Here is a 23681-nt window from a genome sequence, read left to right as displayed (position 1 = left end):
TCTTATGAGGCAACTTACTGAGGACTTACATACAATGTGACAGACACTGCGAACTCAAAGACAGCAAACCATGAGAAATATGGTGGAGAGGCATCAGGGGAGAAAGCATCCTGAGTAGGAGGTGATGATGGTCAGTGACGTTAGTTGTTGCAGCAAGGGGGTGGGTTAGCGAAGAGCTAAGTCACCCTCATTGAGCTGGGCAATTAGAAGGTTATCAAAGATCTTGGCTGAAGTGATGTAAGTGAAGTGGTGGAGGCTGAAGCTGCATTGCAAGTAGGTTGAGGAGAGAATGGTCAGCAGGGAACGGAAAAGAGTGTGTAGATTGTTTTCAAGAAGCTTTTTAGTAAAATGGTACAGCCGCTGTGGAAAAGTTTGGCAGTTTCTCAAAAAATTAAACATAGAACTACCATATGACTCAGCAGTTCCACTCCTAGATGTATACCCAAGAGACTTGAAAGCAGCAAAGTTCACAAACACATTCGCACCCCGATGTTCAATTGCAGCTCTATTCACAATAGCTAAAAGGTGGAAACAACCGAAATGTCCATCAACAGATGAGTGGATAAACAAAATGTAGTACATACATACAATGGAATATTACTCAGCCATAAAGAGAAATGAAGTCCTGATAACATGCTATAACGTGGATGAACCTTGAAACCATCATGCGGAATAAAATAAGTCAGTCATACAAGGACAAATATTGTATAATCTTATTTATATGAAATACCTAGAATAGGCACATGTATAGAGACCAGAGTTTTATTAGTGGCTACCAGAGGTGGGAGGAAGGAGGAAAAGGGGAGCCATTGTTTAGGAAGCAGTTTCTGTTTATAGTGATGGCAGATTTGGCAACAATTATTGGTGATGCTTGTCCAACATCATTAATGTAATTGATATAACTAAATTGTACACATGAAAAACAATGAATTGGCAAATGTTGTGTTATATTTTTACAACAATTAAAAAAAAAAAAAAGCTTTGCTGTGAAAGGAGAAAACCAAAAAGATAACTAGAAGGTGGTGTGGAGTTGAGGTAGAGGTTGTTTTTATTTTCATTTTTACTTATTTTTTTTTAAGATAGTCAGTAAGTAAGTTAACCAAAAAAAAAAAAAAAAAAAAATTAAGCCTAAGCAAAGAGAGGAGGAAGTAATAAATGGAGTGAGGGCCCTGAGGAGGCAGGATGAGTGGATGCAGAGCTCCGGTAGAGGGGTTAGAGAAGGGAAAGAGAAGAATGGGTGTGGATGGGTGTAGGAAGAATTAAGAGGAATGTGAGGACATTCTTACCAAATGGTCTATAACTTTCTTTGTCAAGCCCAAGGATAGATGATCTGAGAACAGATGGAGGAGGTGGGACAGTAGGGAGCTTGGAATTGCAGACTTCACAGGTAGAATGGTTCTGACTGTTCACAAGGTTTAGGGTGTAGATCATGAGTATGAATGTTGGGTTGGTAATAAGTGAAGGCTGAAGGTCATTGGAGTCTGGATGATGTGCTTCTTCTATGTGCTCCACCAGAATCTTGAATTTACCACCCTATCAGAGCACTTTTCGTTCTTCATTATAATCATCGCCTGGTTGCTTGTCCTTCTGCCCCACCAGTCTGTAAGCACCTCGAGGGCACAGGTTATGTCTGTCATGGTAGCCAATACCACCAATACCTGGCTCAAGTAGGCACTCAGGAAATCTCTTTAATTAATGTGTGAAATTAAGTTAAGCACTGTGAGCACAGTGTATTGGATGTCAGTTTAAATAACACTTGCTGAGCACCATTATGTGCCAGGTACCATGCTAGCCACCCAAATTAGAAAGATGGAACAGGCTTGGCTATGTCAGTGTTGAAATTGCCTATGCCTAGTGGCTCTTGGGTGAACAGGAAGACTTATGTGCCAGAGTTCTCGGTAGACATGAGGGAGTGGTCAATAAATCAGCACTGAGGAGAGGTAGAGGGGCAAGGACAGAAGGCTCAACCTCAGAGGAGAAGAAATGCTTTAGAAACAGTAGTGGGGAACTAAGAGAACGGTTTGTGAAGATAGGAAATGGACTTGGCCTTCTCTTGATTCCTGCTGGAAACAGTGACATGGTGGGGAGGGGGGGGTGGAGGAAGGGGGTTCAATTGTGCCAGAAGGTAGTTGGAAGTTCTTTGGGCTGAGATGTTTGAAACTTTATCCTGAGGGTAATGGGGAACCATTGAAGGTTCTAAGAAGGGAAATCTATCAGTTTTGCATTTTAGAAAAATGTCTCGCATTACTGTGGAGATCAGGATGGGGTAAACCTGAAGGCCAGTTAGGAGGCTGTTGCAGTAATCTATGTGAGAGGTAAGAGTGTAAATGAAGATAGTGGCAGTGGAGATGTAGACTGATTTGAACTCCCTCTAGGAGGTAGAGGAAACCCTGGTGGCATAGTGGTTAAGAGCTACAGCTGCTAACCAAAGGTCAGCAGTTCAAATCCACCAGGCACTCCTTGGAAACTCTATGGGACAGTTCTACTATGTCCTATAAGGTCACTATGAGTCAGAATCGACTTGACGACAATAAGTTTCTTTTTCTAGGAGGTAAAGCTGGCAGAACCTGGCAGCAGTTCAGATAAGGAGGGCAAAGGAGAGGAATAAGTCAAAGATAGCCCTTGGGTGACTAGGAGGGTGGTAGCCCAGTCACTGAAATAGGATGGACCCAGGAGAAGGAGCAGGTGTGGGGGAGTTGAGGAGCTCATTTTGGGACTTGTTGATTTGAAGTGCCTGTGAGGCCTACCAATAAAGAAGTCCACTAGTCATTTAGATACAGGGATCTGGAGCTCAAGACTGAGGCCCAGACTGGGGATATGGATTTGGGAGTCATAAGCCTATGATGTAATTTGAAGTGATGGCAGTGGAGATTGCAAAACATGAGAAGTTAACTGAGGACAGAAAACGACCTGCAGTGAACCTGAGGAGGATCCACAGAGTCAGGAGTAGAACCAGGAGAAAGTGGGGTCAGGAAAGGAGAGTTTTGAGAAGAGAGTCATCAGCAGTGCAATGTCAGCACATCACAGAGGTCAAGCAAGATGGGACTGCAAGCTAGCAACTGAATTTGACAAGACGTTGTTGGTGACATTTTGGAGAGAGCAGAATTAGTACTTTGGCAAGAACCTAGGCTTTGGAATAATACAAAAATCTGGGTTCAAATTCCAGTTCCACCCATTTTTGGATGTGAGATGTTCAATAAATGAGCAAACTTTTTTAAACCTTAGTTTCCTCATCTGAAAATTGTGGATAATAACTACCTCCTAGGGATCTTAAGAGGATTAAAACTAATAATGTATATAACATATACAGCAAACAAAACCCATTGCTGTCATGTCGATTCCAACTCACAGTGACCCTGTAGGACAAAGTAGACTGCCCCATAGGGTTTCCAAGGAGCAGCTTGTGGATTGGAACTGCCAACCTTTCAGTTAGCAGGCGAGCTCTTAACCATTGCACCACTAGGGCTCCACATTATATAGTATGTATAATATTATATATACACATAGCATGTCTATGTGTGTATGTGTATGTGTTTGTGTGTGTGTATTGTACTTGGTTAGCTCTTAGGGTTATCCCCATTACCCTCAGAATAAATACTCAAAAAATGTTACTTCTTTCTCCCACCATCATTCCTTCCTTCCTCCCGTCACCTTGAAAGACACTTAATATTTCCCCTTTTACCTTGGTGTCCCAGAAGTTTACAGAATTTATCCTAGCAACTGACTCTTGAAATTGGCACATTTCTCTCCTTTTCTTACTGTTGTTTTTAATTACTCCTTAAAATGTTTCTTTTTTTGCAATTCTTATCAAATCTTATTTAGAAGAAATGATGAGATAAAAATAAGTAAATAATCAGTGGCTGGAGACTCTTGATTAAACATGGCAGTTTCGTTACCGCCCTTTATCTCCCTTTAACCTCTCAAAACCTCCCTGGCGTAACACTAAAAAAATATAAAAACATTAATTCACAAAAGTTCAGAGAATGGGAATGGAGGCAACAGCAGATGAAAGAGTTCAACAAATATTTGGAAGGTAGCAGGCAGGTAGGAGAATAGTAATTGTCTTGAAGCAGAGGAAATTATCAACCACAGTAAGTGCCAACAGGGGGAGATTACCAACAAGCAAGTCAATTCACCCAGTTTAACCTCCAAGAAGCTTAATGCTTGGAAGCACAAGTTCCCACAGAAGGTCATATATGAGGTATGGGGCTGAACACAGGGGGATTGGCTGAAGTCTATGTACAGTGCACTTTGCCCCCACCTCTGATCTCTCTCAGCAGCAAAACAACTACTCTAAACTCTCTTGCTGCATAAGGAGAAAGGAAATTGAACTCTGGAGGCCACCGTCTCAGGGACACAAGGTGTAGTTTGAAGGGCAGAGATAGGATGTAGGGCAGAAAACTAAGTGGTTAAGGGCAGGTCTACACACTGGACTCTGGTAGCCTCAGCCCCTTGCCCAAACCTACTCCCAGAATGCCCACAGCCAGGCATCTATCACTTCTACCCCCTCCCCCTCCCTGGAAAAATAGAAGAGAAAAAAAGACACCTCTACTGACTGACATTTATGAGTTCCCCAATGAAAAGACATTTCCAAAAACTGAAGGACAGAGTAGCTGATTAAAAGAGCCCACCAAGGGCCTCCTATAATAAATGGAAAGAAGACCTGCACCAAAACACATCATACAATTTCACAAAAGCTTTTAAAAGCTTCAAGAGTGAAAAAACAAGCAAAGGCATAGGAATCAGAATGGCACTGCACTTCTCAACAGCACCACTGAAGGCTCAACCTGAAGGGAGGCTTATTTCTGGAGTTATATACCACCAGCCAATTCATCATGAGGGTAGGAAAAAGATATGCTCAGTCTTTGAAGAACACAGAAAAATAATGCTTTCTTAAGAAGCTCCTAGAGAATGTGCTTCAACAAAATGAGGGAGTAAACCAAGAAGGAGGAAGATATAGAATTCAGGAAACAGGGCATCCAACAGAGAATGGTAAACGGAAATCCCAGGACAACATTTATGTACCAGGCTTAAGGAGCAACCAGTCCGAACTGGAGCAGAAAGACAGGTCTGTGGGGAGGGGTCTCCAGGGAAAAGATGGACCCGATCAGTTATACCTTGAGCATTTGGAAACATTATTGCTACATGTTTGAAACATTTGGAAAAAAATAGCTCTTGGTAGTTAGAAAACTCCACCACTCATCTCTCAGTTTGTCCTACCATGTAGCTTGTGTGTTGCTGTGATGCTAGAAGCTATGACACCAGTATTTCAAATACCAGCAGGATACCTGTGGTGGACAGGTTTCAGTGCAGCTTCCAGACTAAGACAGACTAGGAAGAAAGGCCTGGCAATCCACTTCCGAAAGGTAGCTGATGAAGGCCTTATGGATCACAGCAGAACACTGACTTGCTTGCTTTGGACACATCATCAGGAGGGATCAGTTGCTTGAGGAGGACATAATGTTTGGTGAAATAGAGGGCCAGTGAGGGCAAGAGAGACCTTTGGTGAGATGAGTTGGCACAATAGTCAACGATGGACTCAAACATGTTGGTGATCGTGAGGATGCCGCAGGACTGGACAATGTTTCTTTCTGTTGTATAAAGGTTGACATGAGTCGGAGTGGACTCGAGGGCAGCTATCTATCTAGTTAGAAAACTTAGCAATTGAAAAAAGAAAAGACATTTGTTAACTCCAGGTTAAACCAAGTTGTAAGAGAAAGAAAATGTAATAGTAGTTTACTCCTATTATGAACAATAAACAATGTTTATTCGTCAATAATGTAGACACTACTGATTTAACTATATTTTGTAAGGATAAAACCAATTGCAGTTGAGTCAGTTCCAACTCATGGCGACCCCGGATGTGTCAGTAGAAGTGTGCTCCATAGAGTTTTCAGTGGCTGATTTTTTGGAAGTAATCACTGGGGCTCTCTTCCAGATGCCTCTAGTTGGATTCAAACCTTCAGCCTTTCTGTTAGCAGCGAAGCCTGAGGCATACACCATTTGTACCACCCAGGGATTCCATTGTGAGGATGGGAGGAGGAGGGCAGGAATGGGGGCTAGAGAGGTGCAAGAGCTAATTCCTTCACTGCCATAATAAGAAATATTGTCTAAGATTGATAAATCAAGTAATATTAATATAAGCTCAGTATTTGGAAATATGGAGGTGAAAACTGAAAGACATAGCAAAAAGTTGACAGTGGCTCTTCTCGGAAGTGAGGCTAGAGGATGGAGGGGGATGAGGCAGATACTGTTGTTTTTTGATTTTTAACTTAACAGCAAGGGACTGAGCTGGGCCTTGAACCCAGTGTGACTCCTTGGGTTCCTTCCACTCTACCACAAGATTTGGAGCTCCTCAAGGGCCCCAACAGCGCCATGTTCATCTCCACATCTCCCACAGTACCTACGCAGTGCCACCTGATGGGCCTTCACTGCATATTTACTGCTCTAGAACAGTATTGCTGCATTTGTTGGTTTTCTTTTCCTATTTCAAAAGAAGGCAGGAGAAGGCTGAGATCTAAGAAACCTTTAGGGGCCATAATGTGGAGAGTCCTGCTGCCAGTTTCCTTGGTGTCCTGGGGTTGCTGGGTGCATCGCTCATAGCACTTTGAGTTTTGGACTTGGAAATGGCCCGTCCAAGACAGGGAAGGGGCACGGGGTGTTTTCTTGCCTTATAGAGCTCATGGTGGTGTTTCAAGCACTTGTCCTTGGGGTCTAGAACAGCCACTTCATCCCCATTTTCTTGAGACCACTTTGGCTGTTGAAGGGGGCCATGGCCTCTGAAAATTATTCTCAGACTCATAGCTATAATTCACAGTGATTAATGTATGATCCTGTGAGGGATTTTGGTCATTTCTGTGTTTATGTTAACCCACAGTAATTCACCTGGTTCTTAAGGCTGGCAGAATTTCGTGTTTGTCTCCATCCCTGAGGCTACGTGGCCGCCCTTCCTGGGAGCACATATCCAGCGTCCTCTGGGGAGTAGTGGAGGTTGGTGTGTATGTATGTCTGTCTCGGCATGCCTCAGATTATTGCTTCCTAATAAAATTCTGATAGCTGGGCCCCATCAATATCTCAAATACATGTGAGGAAACGTTAATTTAGAATCAATTTTAGGATGTTTCAGACTGTAAAGTCCTTTTAACTAGATCTCTGGCCAAGATGTAGAAGCACTTTATGGGACTGTAAATTTCATGTTGAACAGTCTTCGTGAAATACACATCTCCCCTACACACAAGCTGTTCCCTCCATATCAATCATGGCCCCTGCAAGTAATGTTTCACAAATATTCTGTAAATCACAGAAAACCCCATGATAATGTGAAATATGACTTTCACTTGTCTGCTAGACAAAAGAATCGCACATGCCTTTCTCCCATCAGCACTAACATTTGTTATGGATAATAACACTTTCAATCACAACTATTTTTGGAAAACGGGTTTATTTTAAATCTTCCCTCCCCCACTGAAAACACCCTCCCAAGGACACAGACTCCTACAAACCACAGCCCATTAATCCAACTAGGGAATGGGAACTTCTTCCCACTAGCTTTTTTTTAAAAGTTGTTTTTAAGAAAGTTAGTATAAAAGCCCAAGGTACAAGGTGAAGGAGCATTTTCCTTAGCTGATTGGCATAAGGGTGAGCGAGGTCTCTAAAGACCCCAAATCTCTGAAGTGACCCTGTGTGAAGTGAGATGTTAGAGAGACCCAGGTTTTTAGCAGCACCTTCATCTGAGCTGGAGCTGTGGTCCTCTGAGTTGCTGGCATAGCAGAGATGCCAAAGAGCTAAAAACGTTAACCCTTAAAGAACAGACGTTTATGACCTTGGCGTTCATAATTCCATTACAAAACAGCCAGAGTGTCCCTATTCAAGTGTCGGATGACTAGGCCTAGAGATGTATTCTGAATATAACTATACCCATGTGGGTTACAGAGGCTTACCCTGCCTGCAGTTAATTTCTGGGCTAGGAGAACCCATAGAGTCACATGTAGGACTTGCATGGTTCTAAACACTGTGGTAACCTGTCTGTTCTCTCTCCCTCTAGTCAACTTCAGGACTGATTGATATGACTTCTATAAAGGAGCAGGCAGCAATTAGCAGGCTCTTAAGTTTTTTACAAGATTGGGACAATTCTGGCAAAGTTGCAAGGAGTCACATCCTGAACAGTTTCATTGAAACCAACCAAGGCAAGACTGCCCCTGAATTGGAGCAGGAGTTTTCCCAGGGAGCCAGCTTGTTCCTGGTACGGCTGACCACCTGGCTTAGACTCTCGTATCCTTTGCTGAAGGGGAAAAAAATTATGCAATTTTCAAAAGAGAAAAAGGATTGTTAAGGGAGCTTTTCTCTTGATTCTCTCTAGTATTTTAGAAAAGAACAACTGGTGATAAAAATATCATCCCAAAAGTCAAGAACTTCCTCCACTTCCTGTCTTCCCCACCGGTAAATCTATCTTCATTTTTACCGCTTTCCTCTTTTGCTCCCATCAGAGTTGAGGAAGTAGGTATTCCTTCCATGTGGGGCTAATCCTCTATTTGTTTTGCACTTGAATCCCTTCCCATCTCCTTAAGGACTTTATTCTTTGTCTCCTGTGTCTTTTATCTTTGCCTCATTACTGGCTCTCTTTCATCAGCATGTATCTGATGCTCAAATCTCTTCTACCTTAAAAAATAAAATGAAACCCCTGTCTCAAACCTGTATCCTCATCCAGCTCCTACCCTCCATGGTGAAGCTGCTTGAAAAAGTTGGTCCCGCCTCTGTCCGTGTCTTCTTCCTTTTCTTCTCTGCCCACTGCAGTCTGACTTCCGTCCTCGCCACTGCACTGATGCAGGTCTTGCCAAGGTTACCTGTGATTTTCTAATTGCAAAACCAGTGACTACATCCTCAGTCCTTATATGTAACCTCTCAGTGGCTTTTGTCAATCAACCTTTCCCACTTCTCAAAACACCTTCCCCTTGATGTCTGTGATAGCATTTCTCCTGGTTTTCTCCTGTCTTTTTGTCCTTTCCATTTCTTCTGCAGCCATCCCTTAACACCACTCAGATTAAGGACTCTCAAATTTGTATCCCCACCCAAATTATTCCCTGGAATCTAAGTTCTATACCCATATGTCTTAGTTATCTAGTACTGCTATAACAGAAATATCACAAGTAGATGGCTTTAACAAACAAATTTATTCTCTAACAGCTTAGGAGGCTAGAGGTCCAAATTCAGGGCACCAGCTCCAGGGAAAGGCTTTCTCTCTCTGTCGGCTCGGGGGGAAGGTCCTTGTCATCTATCTTCCCCTGGTCTAGGAGCTTCTCTACGCAGGGACCCTGTGTCCAAAGGACATGCTCTGCTCCTGGTTCTTCATTCTTGGTGGCATGAGGTCCCTCTCCTCTCTGCTTGATTCTCTATTTTATATCTCAAAACAGATTAATTCAAGATGCAACTTAATCTGTAGATTGAGTCCTTCTCATTAACACAACTACCTCTAATCCTGCCTCGTTAACATCATAGAGGTTAGGATTTACAACACATAGGAAAATCACATCAGTCACAAAATGGTGGACAACCACACCGTGCTGGGAGTCATGGCCTAACCAAGTTGACACACATTTGTGGGGGATACAATTCAATCCATAACATCATACATCCAACTACCTCCTGCATTTATATCCCACAGGATGACGCTCACATTTCTAGCTTGAGAAACTAGATGAACAGAGTGCTATTATAGGGGAAGAGAATACAAGACGAGCAACTGTAGGGTAAATCAGTTTGGTTTGAGACATGTTAGGTTTTGAGGTGCCTGTGCTCAGGAGCCCCAGAGGCAGATCTGGGCAGAAGAGAGATTTGGTAACCATCAAGGTGATGGTTTCAGTTATAAGTAGATTTGAGAATACTCCTGCTCTGTGTGCCCACAGCACTTTATGGATTCATCTCAGACCCTTTCTGTATAGTTTTTCTTCTTGCCTGAGCCCCGTCCCCTTTTCTAAACTCCCTCATTTAACTCCGTCTCTCTCCATTATTCAGGTCTCAATTTAAATATCATTTTCTCAGGAAGCTCTTTTCTCAATCTTAGACTAGCTTAGGCCCTCTGTTATATAAACTCATAGCACTTCTACTACTGTAATAGTCGTAAAATTTTATTGTTATTGCCTGCTTAATCTCTCTCCCACTGGACTCTAAGCTCCATGAGGGCAGGTATTGCATCTATTCTATTCATTTATGCATTTCTAACACCTAGCACAATGCCTGGCACATAGTGGGTGCTTTGTACATGTTTGCTGGATAAAGGAATGAATGAACCAATGAGTCTGCGGCTAGGCAGAACTGAAGGTTTGAAGTAAGCACAGCTCTCTTCTTCATGCATTCAAGTAATTGATAAAATTATTAATCAGACAGAGGGCTAGAACAAAGGCCAAAGGGAATACCATTGAAAACACTTCTAGACATTAGTGTACATAATGTTCTCAGACATTAATGTATATAATTTAAATTACAGATTACCAGCCTACCTCCCCACCCACCTCAAGGTTCTGATTTATTAGATTGAGAGTCGGGCCCTGGACTTTCATTTTTAACAAGCACGCTGGGTAACTCTGGTACTTGTGGTCCACCGATCATGCTTTGAGAAGTATCAATACCTATAGTCTGGCTTCTCTCCCCACTAACCTCACAAGGTTATCAACAACCTCTTCTTGGCCAACTCTAGGGCACCCTCTTCAATCCCTACCTTATTTGACAATATTCTCCATTTGACCACAGGGTAAGGGTGAGTGAGGCAGGGTCCTCCCATAGGTGCAGGCTCAGATCCTATGTTTATTTAAAATTTCAGTATTCATCATGGATTTTTTTGCATTAATTTTTACTTTTCTTAATGTTGCATTGAAATATTATTTATCTTGATTACTGAGTGTTTTTTTTGACACCCCCTTAAATTTCTTATCCAAAGCAAGTGCCTCACTCGCCTCACCCTAGTCCTGGCCCTGCTTGACCACCATCCCTTTCTTAAGCTCTCCCCTCCTCTACCTTCTTGGATGGCTGCTTCTCGGTCACTTTTGCAGGGTCTTTTCTACCCACCCCTTAAATGTTTGTTTCCAAGGATCCTGTCTTCAGCCCACGTCATTTTTCACTCCGTTATTGTGCTTACTACGTCAAGTATTGTATCTTTCTCCATATCCTAGGTGCCAATCATGTTTGTTAGGTGCCGTTGAGTCGATTCTAGCTCATAGCGACCTCATGTGACAGAATAGAACTTCCCCATAGGGTTTTCTTGGCTATAATCTTTACGGAAGCAGATCGCCAGGTCTTTCTCCCACAGAGCCACTGGGTGTGTTCAAATCGCCAGCCTTTCAGTTAGCACCCGAGCACTTAATCATTTGCACCACCAGGCAATCATACTGCTTAACATTTAATGGATTCTCAGTAAATGCTTATGAGCCACACTTTTAATATACAGTTGTATATTCAGTTTTTACACCTACAATTATTCATAATTTCTTAACTTTTTGTGACTTTGTCATACAACAGATAAAATCACTAGCTGAAGTGATATAGTATTTTGAATTTGTGATCCCACTTCTTCTCCCGGGCCATCCAGTTCTGGCGGCTTTTGAAGGAAAACAAATCAATTTAGCATCATTATCTTTTGCAAAATTGACAACCGTATAATCCCACATAAGACTCAAACCCCTTTTTTAGCCTTGAGCTTTTAGAATAGATCAGTAAAACGGAGGATTTATATATTATAATGACAACATTATTAGTTACCATTTATTGAGTCTTTTTTATGTTTTAGTCATTGAACTATGTACTGTACAAATATTCTCATTTCAGCCTAACACTAAGCTTAATAGGTGAATGGTTTTATCCCATTTTATACATAAGAAAGGTGAGCCTTGAAAAGGTTGAGTAATTTACTAGAAAACAGCAGAAATAAGGTTTGAATTTGGGTCTGTCTGACCCAGGAGTCCCTGGGTGGCACAAATGGTAAGCACTCAGCTACTAACTGGAAGGTTAGCAGTTCAAATCCACCCAAAAGTGCCTCAAAAGAAAGCCCTGGTGATCTACTTCCAAAAGGTCACAGCCATCAAAAACCCTATGGTGTACAGTTCTACTCTGAAACAAATAGGGTTTCCATGAGTTGGAATTGACTCAATGACAGCTGGTTTTGTCTGACCCAAAGCCCATTCGCCACCCACTGTACTGCAGTATCTTACCCCTCCCCACAGTGGACAGTACAGACCCACAGCTTCACCTTCTACATGATAACCCATTGTTGTCGAGTCGATTCCGACTCATAGTGACCCTACAGGACAGAATAGAACTGTCCCATAGGCTTTCCAAGGTGGTAAATCCTTATGGAAGCAGGCTGCCACATCCTTCTCCTGCAGAGCAGCTTGTGGGTTGGAACCGCCAACCTTTTGGTTAGCAGCCAAGAGCTTAACCACTGCTCCGCCAGGGCTCCTTTCTACATGATAGCAGGAGGTAATCTACATAAATGGCCCTACTCCCTCCATTTGTCTACAGGCAGGATGGTTCCATCAGTTAACCTGTCTGAGATTGTTTCCTTAAGTGGTAAATGAAAATACTAATAGCACCCACTGCAGGGCTGTCTTGAGAATTAAATGAGACAATGCAAGTAAAGCAGTGAGCACACTGCCTGGCATACAATAAATGCTTGATACTTATTAGCTACTGCTGATATTGTTGCAACCTTCTAATTGCTGGAAGTAATAGGCCAGAAATATATATAATAAGTGGCTATGAAAACAAGAAGGATCCCTAGTGGTACAATGGTTAAGAGTCTGGCTGCTAACTAAAAGGTGGGTGGTTCAAACCCACCAGCCGCTCCATTGGAGAAAAGACCTGATGATCTGCACCGTAAGGATTACAGCCTAGGTAGGATACTCTGTGGGGCAGTTCTACTCTGGCATGTAGGGTCACTATGAGTTGGAATTGACTCGATGGCCCCCAACAACAACATGAAAACAAGGCTAGCCTGAGACAGAGGAAAAAGGAGGTGGCAAAAGTTGGTCAGCCTAGCTGATAACTGAAGAAAAGGGGGAAATGTATTGAAGCAGAGTGGGGGCTCCGGAGTGGGGTGGGGACAGTGTTAGAAAGCGTTGGAAGAAAGAGAATGCAATGTGGGTCTGTGGCGGCAACAGGCAGGGGAGCCTGGCTCCAGAGCAAACACTGTTTTGCAGTGAAGAGCCTTTTCTAATGAGCCAATCTGTCTCTACTTCTATTGGCATCCTGGGAACCAGGGTGCAGCAGAGATAATTTTCCTCATGCCCGCCTCCCCTCCAGCCCCCAACAAAGCACCATTACCTCCACCCATTACATTAGCCTTGATCAGTCTTGGAAGCTCTCAGTCATCCTCCATGAGCTGCAGTAATTTCAGCTAATTTCTTAAGTGATCTAAGAGCCTGTGATGTGTTATGAGCCTAGTAATTGTTGACTGGTTCCTTTTCTGTTGTGGGTTGATTTCATACCTTGTATCCGAGCTGATGCGTGCTCTGGGTGCTTTATTACAATGAAGCTTTTTGCAAAGGCTCACATTAAAAAATAACATTAAATATGGAGGTTGTTTAGATCAGAGTTTAATTTTTCCACCATCTCTTGTTATTCTTGTTAGGAAGCTATGCAATTCTTCATAAAAATAGTGACCTCCAGTGTAAAACTTTTGAGCAAGTACAAAATTGAGAATTAATGATGAAGCTGATTATTTTTAGAGAGGGCTTAAGAATGAAGCATGGAGTGATAAACTGTGCTGAGACCCAAGGGTGTGATGGTCATGGCTTAGAGACACTTGGGAAATTGACTCAAAGCTTTCTCAATGCACCTTTTATTTATCAGAGCCTCCCTGCTCCCTAGGGAGCCTGTCAGAGCCATAGAGGCTGAACTGCCCTAGAGACAGCTTCCAGGAGAACAGCGAGCATGCCTTCCAGCACTCCCTTCTGTCCACCCCATGTGTGTGGCCACTTCCCCTTCAGCCTGGTGGCCCCTCTGAGAGTAAAGGGCACAATTCAGCTGCTTGGTCATTCTTGGCAGTAGGTGCTACCAGGGATCAGGCACAGGATCTAGTTTCTGTTTGAAAAACCACCCTGAAATTCACTCTTTAACCTGTCATCCAGCTACATGACTGGCTGTTGTTTAGATAAGCTGCTAAAGTCCATTGGCATCTTCTTGTCTGCTGTAAGCAGGTGAGTGTGAGGTCTGTTCTAGAAAGACTCTGGGGTCTCAGTGGCATATCAGGCTCATGCTGTCCTTGGCGTTCATGACTTCTAGCTATCAGTGGGTGCCCAGGAGCCCTCAGGATGGGCCCAGAGGTAGGGTCAGCCATGGTTCTGCTCTAGTTGCTCCTCTGTCCCATGTTCTCCATTGAAATGTTACTAGTCAGGACCCTCTTGGTTGCAAATTACTGAAAAACAACTCATACTAGAGTCAGGAAAAAGGGAAATTTCACTTAACTGAAAACCCCAGAGGTTGGGAATCTGTATTTCAGGCCTGACTAGATCCAGGGGCTCAGTGTCATCAGAACTTGGTCTCTCTCTTTTTTCACTCCGTTCCTCAGCTCTGCTCTGCTCTGCTCTCTGTATTCGTAGGCCTCTGTGTGCTGTAGTCCTCAAAGCTCCAGGCTGACATCCTTGTATCTCAGCCACACCAAAAAGAAAACACATCTTTCCCAAGGGTTCCAAAAAAGTCCTGGGTTTTGAGCCTCATTGGAACAACTTAGGTCACATGCCTGACCCTAAATCAGTTATTGCAGTCAGGAAGATGACGTGTCCGTCATTAAAACCACATGGCCCATGAGTGGTGAATGGGCGATTCCCCAAGGGACAGTTGAGGTGTTATTACAAGAATAAGGGGGAACAGATGCTAGAAATCCCAAGACAAGAAATGTCACTGTACTTACCTTTTGCATTTCCTGCTGAAAGGAAGAATTTCCAAATTATTGTGTCACTTCACCCATATTGGAGGGTTTTCCTGGGTAGGAGGGCAAAGTATGTGAAGAAAGGAGCTTGATATCCCTTGGAAAGGCTAGTGCCAAAGGACTTGACAAGTGTTTTCTTTCTACTCTTCTATCCTTTCTGGACAGTAATCGGTACCTTATAGAATTCCTTGAGGTTGGAGGTGTCCTAACACTCTTGGAAATACTTGGGCTGGAGAAGATCAAGGAGGAGCACAAGAAGGAATCCATCAAGCTACTTCAGCTTATTGCAAATTCTGGCAGGAAGTACAAGGAGCTCATTTGTGAAAGCTATGGTGGGTACTGTGCACGACAAGGGTGTTGAGTCCCATGTCTCCCCAGGGGTCTGGGTGAAATGGTGGCAGCACCCACCACTGCTATGGGAAAATACATCTTGGAACTGGTTGCACAGGAAACATTTTGTACAGTGCACTCAATTAGCTGCTGTCTACATTACCACCAGAAGACCCGGATTTATGATTTTCCTGATTGCTGAAAGCTGCCACTGGTGGTTTTGGAAATCCGTCTCCAATTTTAATACATCCTCTTTCATGTAGCCATTCAACAAAGATTTATTGAGCAGTTGCCTAAAGTCCTTTGTGGAATTAAGTAAAGTATGAATAACTCTAGAAATAAAATTATTGAATACATTCTGTGTTCTAGGTATATGCTTTGGGACTGGGGATACAAAAATAAATTAAAGTCCCTGTCCTCACAGAGCTTACAGTCCGATGAGAAAGGTATATAATCCAGTAAAATCTATCAAGTGCTGTGATTGAGGCGTGTAAAGGAGGTGCCATCGCCCATGCATCCCTCTATCAAAGCATTTCACACACTATACTTTCACCATGGCTCTCGTCTCTGCCTCCCCATGGCTCCTCTGAGCCTTAGTGTCTTTATCTGTAACATGAGACTAATGCCTCCCTCTCAGTGTAGTTTCTAGGATTAAATAAGGTAATATTTGTGAAAACATTTTGTAAACTGCTAATGGTTGTACCAGTGTTAATTACCATACAGCCATCAAAATAGCCTGTTTTATTTGCACCTGTTGCAGAACCATTTTAAATTTTAAAACACAGATTTTGGCATGCCTAGGCTAAAACAAAATCCTCCAGCAACATGGTTATAAGGAGAACAAGACAGTGGTGAGAACTGAACCTCAATTTTGCTTTGATTGAATAGCCTTGGTTGAATAGACCTTAATCCTATTACTTCCTGTTATGTAATCTTGAGTGGGGGTTGTTTTCATGAATCCTTTCCAATTTAGCATTTCCTCTGTTCTTTGCTCAGGTGTCCGGTCCATAGCAGAATTTTTGGCCAAGTCTAAGTCAGAAGAGACCCAGGAAGAAGTGCAAGTTCTGTTGGATGCTTTGGTCCATGGTAATCCTAAGTACCAGAATCAAGTGTATAAAGGTCTAATAGCTTTGCTGCCCTGTGCGTCCCCCAAAGCTCAGCAACTGTCCCTGCAGACTCTCAGGACCGCCCAGGTGAGCCAAGGCTGCATGGTCCTGTGGTTCTGATTCAAATGCAGTAATCTTACAACTACCTTCCACAGTTGCGCTCCACACAGCATGAGAAGCAGAGCTCAGCCCCCACTGCATGTCTGCTGTTCAATCAGCGTTACTTCCAGAAGGCCAAGGCAGGGCACAGAGTTCATGTCTCCCAGCAGAGTGATTTGTCCTGTTTACTTAAGGATCAGAAAGATGTTGGCAGACTTAAAACTGGTTGAGACAAGCAACAAGGATGATGAAAGGACTGTAGAAAAGATTAAAGGAGTCAATGTGATAGGGAAAGAATCATGGTGCATTTGTAGACAGCACAGCGTGAAGAGTCCCAGGTCTCCAGTGCTTGGGAAAGCTCCTCTTTTCTTGTTGCCTCCAGCCCTTGTCTCAGACAGTGCCCTGGAATGTGAGGGAAGTCAGATGTGTAGCATGGTGACCACAGGCAGACACTATGCCTAGTAAGGAGATAGAGGCTCAAAAAGTGGTTTTTAGATTAATCATCAAAAGTTCTCACATTTCTGATATAACAGCACTAGATAACCAAGACAGAGTAGTAAAAGGAAAGAAGTCAAAGGTGACACTCAGCTTCAGATTTAGACAGCTGGGTGGGTTGTGCCGCCATCAGGAGGGAGCAGGAATAAAGAGAAGGAACAGTTTTATTTGGGAGGAGTTAGGTTTTGAGCCATTAAACTTGAGGGGCCTTGGTGGTTCCCAGACGCCCTTCTGAGGAGCAGACCAAGCTGTCTATAGAGGAGAAAGTTGGGTTACTTATTCAAAAAATACTGAATCTTAAGCCTTCATCGCAGAGAACTGACGGCTCTGAGGTGGGCCTTAGAAATGCTTTTCTTTCTTTCTTTTGAACTCCCCCGAATGATTCTCGCTCCTAGCTAGATGTAGGAATCACTACTCAGGACATATAGCAGAGCTGCCCATTGGTAGTAGAAAATAAAGGTTGGAAGTTCCAGAGAGAGGCCCAAGATGAAGATTTTGGTTTGAATTTCATGAGCAGAGAAGCGATAACTGAAGCCACAGATCTCCCAGGTAGAATGTGCCAAGTAAGAAGAGAAGGCAGGCACGGGTAGAACCAAGGAACACCTCCAATATTGAAGAGACAGGCTGAGGAGGAAGATCCTGCAGAACAGATACTATTATCATCATTGCCACAGTGTCCATTTATTAAGTGCCTCCTACATGCCAAGCCCTGAGTTAGGGGCCTACTTACATTATGCCTTTTGGTCTTCACAATAGCTGAGGGAGGCAATAGTACTATCCTCATTTTAAAGATCATGGAACTGAGCCTCACAGAGGTGTTTAGTGACTTATCTAAAGCCACACACTGAGTAAAAGGTATTTACTAAGTGAGCATTTAAATCTAACTCCAAAGTCCTTGTTCTTTCCGCATAACCCTCTGCCTCTTTGAAAAAAGAGCACTAAAAGCAATAGAAGCCAAACAGGAGAGAATGGGGCTGTGAAAATCAAGGGAAAAGAGTTTTTGTAAGAGGGATGTGATCAGCTGGGTCAAATACGACAAAGAGATTAAGTAAGGGTAGAAAGGAAAGATTGTCCCAGCAGGAAAAGTTTTAGTGAATTAGAGGAATTAAATTGCAGCAGCCTGTCAAAGAATGAATGGGAGATGAAGTAGCTTCTCTTGGCAAGTTTAGGTGTAAGGGGGGAAAAGAGCAGTAGCAAGCAGGAAAGATAGAGGAGGAGGACAATTTCACTAAATATGGGCGAGCTTGAGGATGTTTAAATGATAAAGGAAAGGAACCAATGCTCGGATAAAGATTGAAGAGGCTGGAAAGAGGGGTGGGCTGATTGGGTGAGGTTCCTGAGGAAGAGAAGATTTTAGGACCTTAGAGTTAGAAGAAAGAGCCTCGTGGCACGATGGTTAAGCGCTCAGCTGCTAACCAAAAGTGGTGGTCCAGCGGCTACGTGGGAGAAAAGACCTGGCGATCTGCTCCTGTAAAGATTATAGCCTAGAAAACCCTACGGAGCCGTTCTACTCTGTCCTATAGGGTCACTTATGAGTCGGAATCAACCTGATGGCACACAACAGAGTTAGAAGAGTTCAGAAAGGTCACATGATGAGTTCTCCTCTCCTTGCCCTGTGCCCGCCCTCCCCCAGCCGAGGTAGCAGTCATTGTTGCTGCACCTCTAGCAGCAATTAGTTTCCTAGTTGAGCCAGCAGGGCTCAACTTAATGCCTCCTGAGTTAGAGGGCTCAGTGGCAACCTCAGCAGATTCTGAGTCAGATTCTTGTGTGCCCGTCTCTGCCGCTCTCTAGAAGAAAGGTACCTATATGGTGGGGGCCCTAGACCCAGTGAGCCACCACTGCCGTCCCTTTCCCCCATTCACCCAAGGCACCCAGCTGTTTGGAAGTCTGCTTTTCGGTTCTTCCCACGGGACAAGATTTGAAGAGTAACCACCTTGTCCTGTTGTCTGTCTTGTCAGTCGATCATTGGAACCACACACCCCAGCATCGTGGACTGCGTGCTGAAGGTGCTGCGCACAATGCATCTGGAAGTCCAGTATGAAGGTAAGGGAGGCACCAGGGTCTGCTCCATATCACGGAAGGTGGCAGTGAGAACTAGGCACATGACCCAGTTGCCGTTGAATCGATTCTGACTTATGGCAACCCCACTTATGTCAGAGTAGAACTGTGCTCCATAGGGTTTTCCATGGCTGATTTTTTAGAAGTAGATCGCCAGGCCTTTCTTCCGATACACCTCTGGGTGGACTCGAACATCCAACCTTTGGATTAGCAGCTGAGTGTGTTAACCGTTTGTACCACTCAGGGACTCCTAAGAAGATTAGCTCTTAGAAGTTTTCTCGTGGTCACAAAGAGCCTTGTTATTCAGTGTCCTGGATAGCCTCAACAGATCAAAGATGCTGGTTCAATATTGGCTGGCAAATTATTCAGAAATTGTAGTTATGTTCTGTGCTTCAAATCAGCCATGTAGTACTTTAACAGTTGTTAGAATCTGCTGGGTCCAGAGCTGGTGACACTTCCCAGTCTTATGTGGTGTTTCCCCTCTAAACAGAAACACCCCGAGGAATGTCTTTATTCTTCCAGGAAACTCAATTGAATAAACAGTGGTATTAATAAGTTTTCATTTGTTGAGCACCTGTATGTTCCAGTCCCTTTCCATGCATCATTTCATTTAATTTTCAAAATAATCACAAGAGTACAGAACCTTGCACTTATTAGGCATTTGAATATTTTCAATGAATGAATGGTGGCAGTAGGTGTTTTTATGTTTTTTGAGACAAAACATTGAAGCACAAAGAGAATAAGTACCTATATTAGTTTCTAGGGCTGCTGAGAGAAATTATCATAAAATTGGTGCCTTGAAACAACAGAAATCTATACTCTCACAGTTCTGGGGGCCACAAGTCTGAAATCAAAGTGTCGGCAGGGCCACGCTCCCTCCAAAGGCTCTAGGGGAGAATTCTCTTTGTTTCATCTGGCTTCTGGTAGTTCCAGGCCTTCCTTGGTGTGAAAATGGTATGGCAGGGTGTCTCACCTCCTCTAACTTCACAAGAAGGAAGGAGAATCAAGATCAACAGCCCAAGGCTGATTCCTGTGAGGCAGAGGTCAGGCATGCCTCCTCTCTCTACTGTCTTTACCAATTCTAACACCAACTGTCCCTCCCACAGCACTCTCTGCTTTTCTCCTGGGTTTGATAATTCTTTGCAGTGGCCACACAGAACTCAGGACCATACTCAGAAGTTATGGGGTTTATGAGGGAAGTAACAGGTTACTGTTACACTCAGGATACAGTTCTTTGATCAGAACAGCCTCTTCTCAGCCATGCCCACAGTCAGGTCTCTCTCTGGCCCTTGGCCCCTTGGCCTGGCCTCTGCCCTGCAATAAGTACTCAGAGGTACCCTACTCTGCCAGTAAGCCTCGGCCTGAAGGCACTCAGCTCTAGCTCTGTGGGTCAGCAAACCTAGCTCCACCAAGTGCCCAGAAGCACCCTACTCTGCCAGCAAGCTTCCTGCCTGAAGGCACTCAGCCTTCTCAGTCCATGGGCCAGGAAGCCCATCACGCCATCTCCTGCCAGTCTTCCGCCAGTCTTCTGCCTCTGCTGCCACCATTTCTCCCCTGCCACTTCTCGCCATCTTTGGTATTACATCTCTCTCTGTCTCCTGGTTCCAGGAGCTTCTCAGCATAGGAATCCCGAGTCCAAAGGAAGTGCTCTGCTCCTGGCTCCTCTTTGTTGGTGGTGGTGAGATCCTCTCTTCCCGCCCCTGGGATGGCTCATTTTAAGCCTAGCGGGATGGCAAAACTGACCAATCCCCTCATTAGGATCCCATACACCTTATTTGCATAGTCTCACACAATCATTGTGTATGAGTCACAAAGACTATGGCTAGAAGGGCCATATTAAGTAATTCATTGCACCCTAGTTGGCTTGTGACTACATAACTCCAATCCCTGCCTCGATCTTCACATGGCCTCTTCTCCCTGTGTCTCTCCTCTGTGTGTCTTTTATAAGGATGCTTGTCATTGGATTTAGGACCTGCCTGGATAATCCAGGATGATCTCATCTTGAGATCCTTAACTTAATTACGTCTACAAAGACACTTTTTTCAAATAAGATTACATTCACAAGTTCTAAAATGTAGACATATCTTTTAGGAGGTTGTCATTCAACCCAATACAGTATCCTTCCCAAGTTTACACAGCTAACTGGATTCAAACGAGATCTATCTGACTAAGCACATGTTTTAACATGTAGTACCTGACAGGTATTAAAGGATGTTATTTCCTTCTCTTTCCCTGTCTGAGTTCAGAGAAGGGAGATACTGGTTTAACAGGAGGGAACAAGGAAGGGTTCATTGAGAAGGTAGCATTTGAACTGAGCCTTGAAGAATGGCAAGAATTTTGGAAAATAGAAAGGAGCAGAGGAGGCCATTCTGGAAAGGGAAATGGTATAAACAAAGGCACAGACATAGGGAAGTACAGGATGTGTCTGGGGAATGACAGGTAGATCATTTGGTGTAAGTTTGGGTAAGAAACCCTAGAAAAGTCAGCTAGGACCAAATTGAGGAGCATCTTGAATGCCGATAAAGTAGGTGGCACTGTCTCAGTAGGCAGCATGGAGCCATTGGAACGTGATCTGTGAAGGTGAGTGGCAGAGGGAAGGTAATGCCTCAGGAAGATTGACTGGGTGGTGGTATGTCCAAGTGGGCAAGAGCCACAGGGAGACTTAAGGCTGGAGGCCAGTTGGAGGGACTTGCCATTTGTTCAGACAACAAAATAAGAATATGCTGGGCCATCTGGGCACAGGAGGCCCCAAGGAGAGAGAATGGACAGGATGGGAACTGTCTGGGTGACGAGAATGAGATGGCTTCTGGAAGAGGGAACGGGCAGGGCCGAGGAGCTCAGGACAGGAGGCCCATTAAGCAAGAACGGTCTGGGCATCAGTGAGTATAGAGACTCCTGTGTCCAGGGAGACAGGCTGAGCCCCAGCTCCAGGAAGTCTGGGAGAGACAGAAGCAGCAGGCAGGTACTAGAGTTCAGGTATGCAAGTAAGATCCTGGGAAAGGTCAACAAAGGTCTAGAGGCTTGCTTCCAATTTAAGAGGTGGTGTTGAAATGGAATGTGTGCTATATTATTCCTTCAGCAGCAGCACCAATTGTGTATTTGTTTGACCATTGCAGGAACTTGGGCCTTGTTTGTTGAAAGTAATGCTATGTTGAAATTACTATTGATTACCAGCTGGAGCAGAGTAGCCCAGCTGGGGAGGAGTAGCCAGTGAAGGGATGGAGTGTGAAGGGGCCTGAGTAAAGGTCAGAGCCAGTGACAGGGAGTTTTTGCTGGCACTTGGGCAATGGGGCAGCCTGGCAGAGGAAGTATGTTAGGAAACTTAATCTAATCACCCAGAGGAGAGTAAACTGGGCAACACTGAGACCTCCCTTCCCCACCCCAACCCCGCTTGGCAAATGTGGCCACTCCTACTCACCCATCAATTCTCAGCTTAAGCATTTCTTCTCTAAGGCCTTCCTGACCCTTCCTCCAACTCCCCCAAAGTCAGCCCTCTCTGCTTTGTACCACTCTGCCCCCAACCCCATCCCAGTACCTCCTTCCACCGGAGCAGTTATCTCCAAAATGGTACCAGCTCTTTATATAGACTGTGCGCAGTTTCAGTCAGCTACCATGGTTTTTATCCTTATATCCTAAGCACAGTCTGTAACATATATCAGGTCCTCATTACATGTTTGTTGAACAAATTAGCGAGTGAATGACTACTGCACATACACACTGTATTAGTGATTACTTGCCTATATGCCTTTCTCCTCTGGACCTCAGACCAACTCCAGTACAGCGACTGAATCTTATTTCTCTTTTTCCATCTCAGGCCCTGGACCCTAATAGGTGCTCGTTAGAAATTTGTTGAATATATTAATGAAAAAATGGCTTAGCTTCGGTTACACTAATGAACCCCTCCAGAGCTGGAACGCCATGGCCCTCAGCTTCTTCCCTTATTGGATCTAATTTGGAGTCACTCTGCGTTTATTAAATAACAACTAACGTTGGCACAGGCAGAGGGAGCACAAATTTTTGTCACTACCTTCTTGGTTTGATGTCTGCACCTGTGATAACAATGAAACTCTGAGCCTCAAAATAATTTCAGATATGCCAGACTCGTAACAGGTGCTCAAAAAATGTCTGTTGACTGAATGTCTTATTCTTCTTTTACCAACCAAAAAAACCTGTTGCTGTCGAGTCGGTTCTGACTCCTAGTGACCCTACAGGACAGAGTAGAACTGCCCCACAGGGTTTCCAAGGCTGTAATCTTTATGGAAGCAGACTGCCACATCTTTCTCCTGTGGAGCAGCTGGTGGGTATGAGTTGGCAGCTGAGTGCTTAACCACTGCGCCACCAGGGCTCCTCTTGTTTTATCAAAACCCATTACTGTCGAGTCACTTCCGACTCATAGCAACCCTATAGGACAGAGCAGAACTGCCCCCTAAGGTTTCTAAGGAGCAGCTGCTGGATTCGAACTGCCGACCTGTTGATTTGCAGCCAAATGCTTAACCACTGTGCCACCAGGCCTCCCTTCTTTTATCAGGCAACCCAAAATATTCTTCATGTAATTCAGATATAGAGAATGCATGTGTTATGATTGTCCACTAGGGGGAACTATTTTACATGCTCAATGAAGTTAAGAGAGAGAATACAGTATTCAGCTTCCACTGAAACTCATCCAAATGCAAGGG

At 44.0% G+C, this 23681-nt stretch overlaps 1 protein-coding gene across 1 annotated transcript in view; it reads left to right on the top strand.

The window, feature by feature from the left end:
- ARMH1 (armadillo like helical domain containing 1) overlaps positions 1-23681 on the top strand; it is a 53741-nt gene that overhangs the window by 6663 nt on the left and 23397 nt on the right. Inside the window, exons 2-6 of the mRNA XM_004372061.2 lie at positions 8045-8271; positions 14118-14186; positions 15083-15249; positions 16244-16440; positions 18906-18990. Coding sequence (XP_004372118.1) covers positions 8066-8271; positions 14118-14186; positions 15083-15249; positions 16244-16440; positions 18906-18990 — 724 coding nt within the window. The 5' untranslated portion in view covers positions 8045-8065. The remainder of the gene's footprint in view (positions 1-8044; positions 8272-14117; positions 14187-15082; positions 15250-16243; positions 16441-18905; positions 18991-23681) is intronic.

This window comes from Trichechus manatus, unplaced genomic scaffold (assembly GCF_000243295.1).
Source record: "Trichechus manatus latirostris isolate Lorelei unplaced genomic scaffold, TriManLat1.0 scaffold00015, whole genome shotgun sequence".
Classification (NCBI taxonomy): Eukaryota; Metazoa; Chordata; class Mammalia; order Sirenia; family Trichechidae; genus Trichechus; species Trichechus manatus.
The sequence above is the reverse complement of the archived record's forward strand: the minus strand, read 5'-3'. Positions and strand labels throughout refer to the sequence as shown.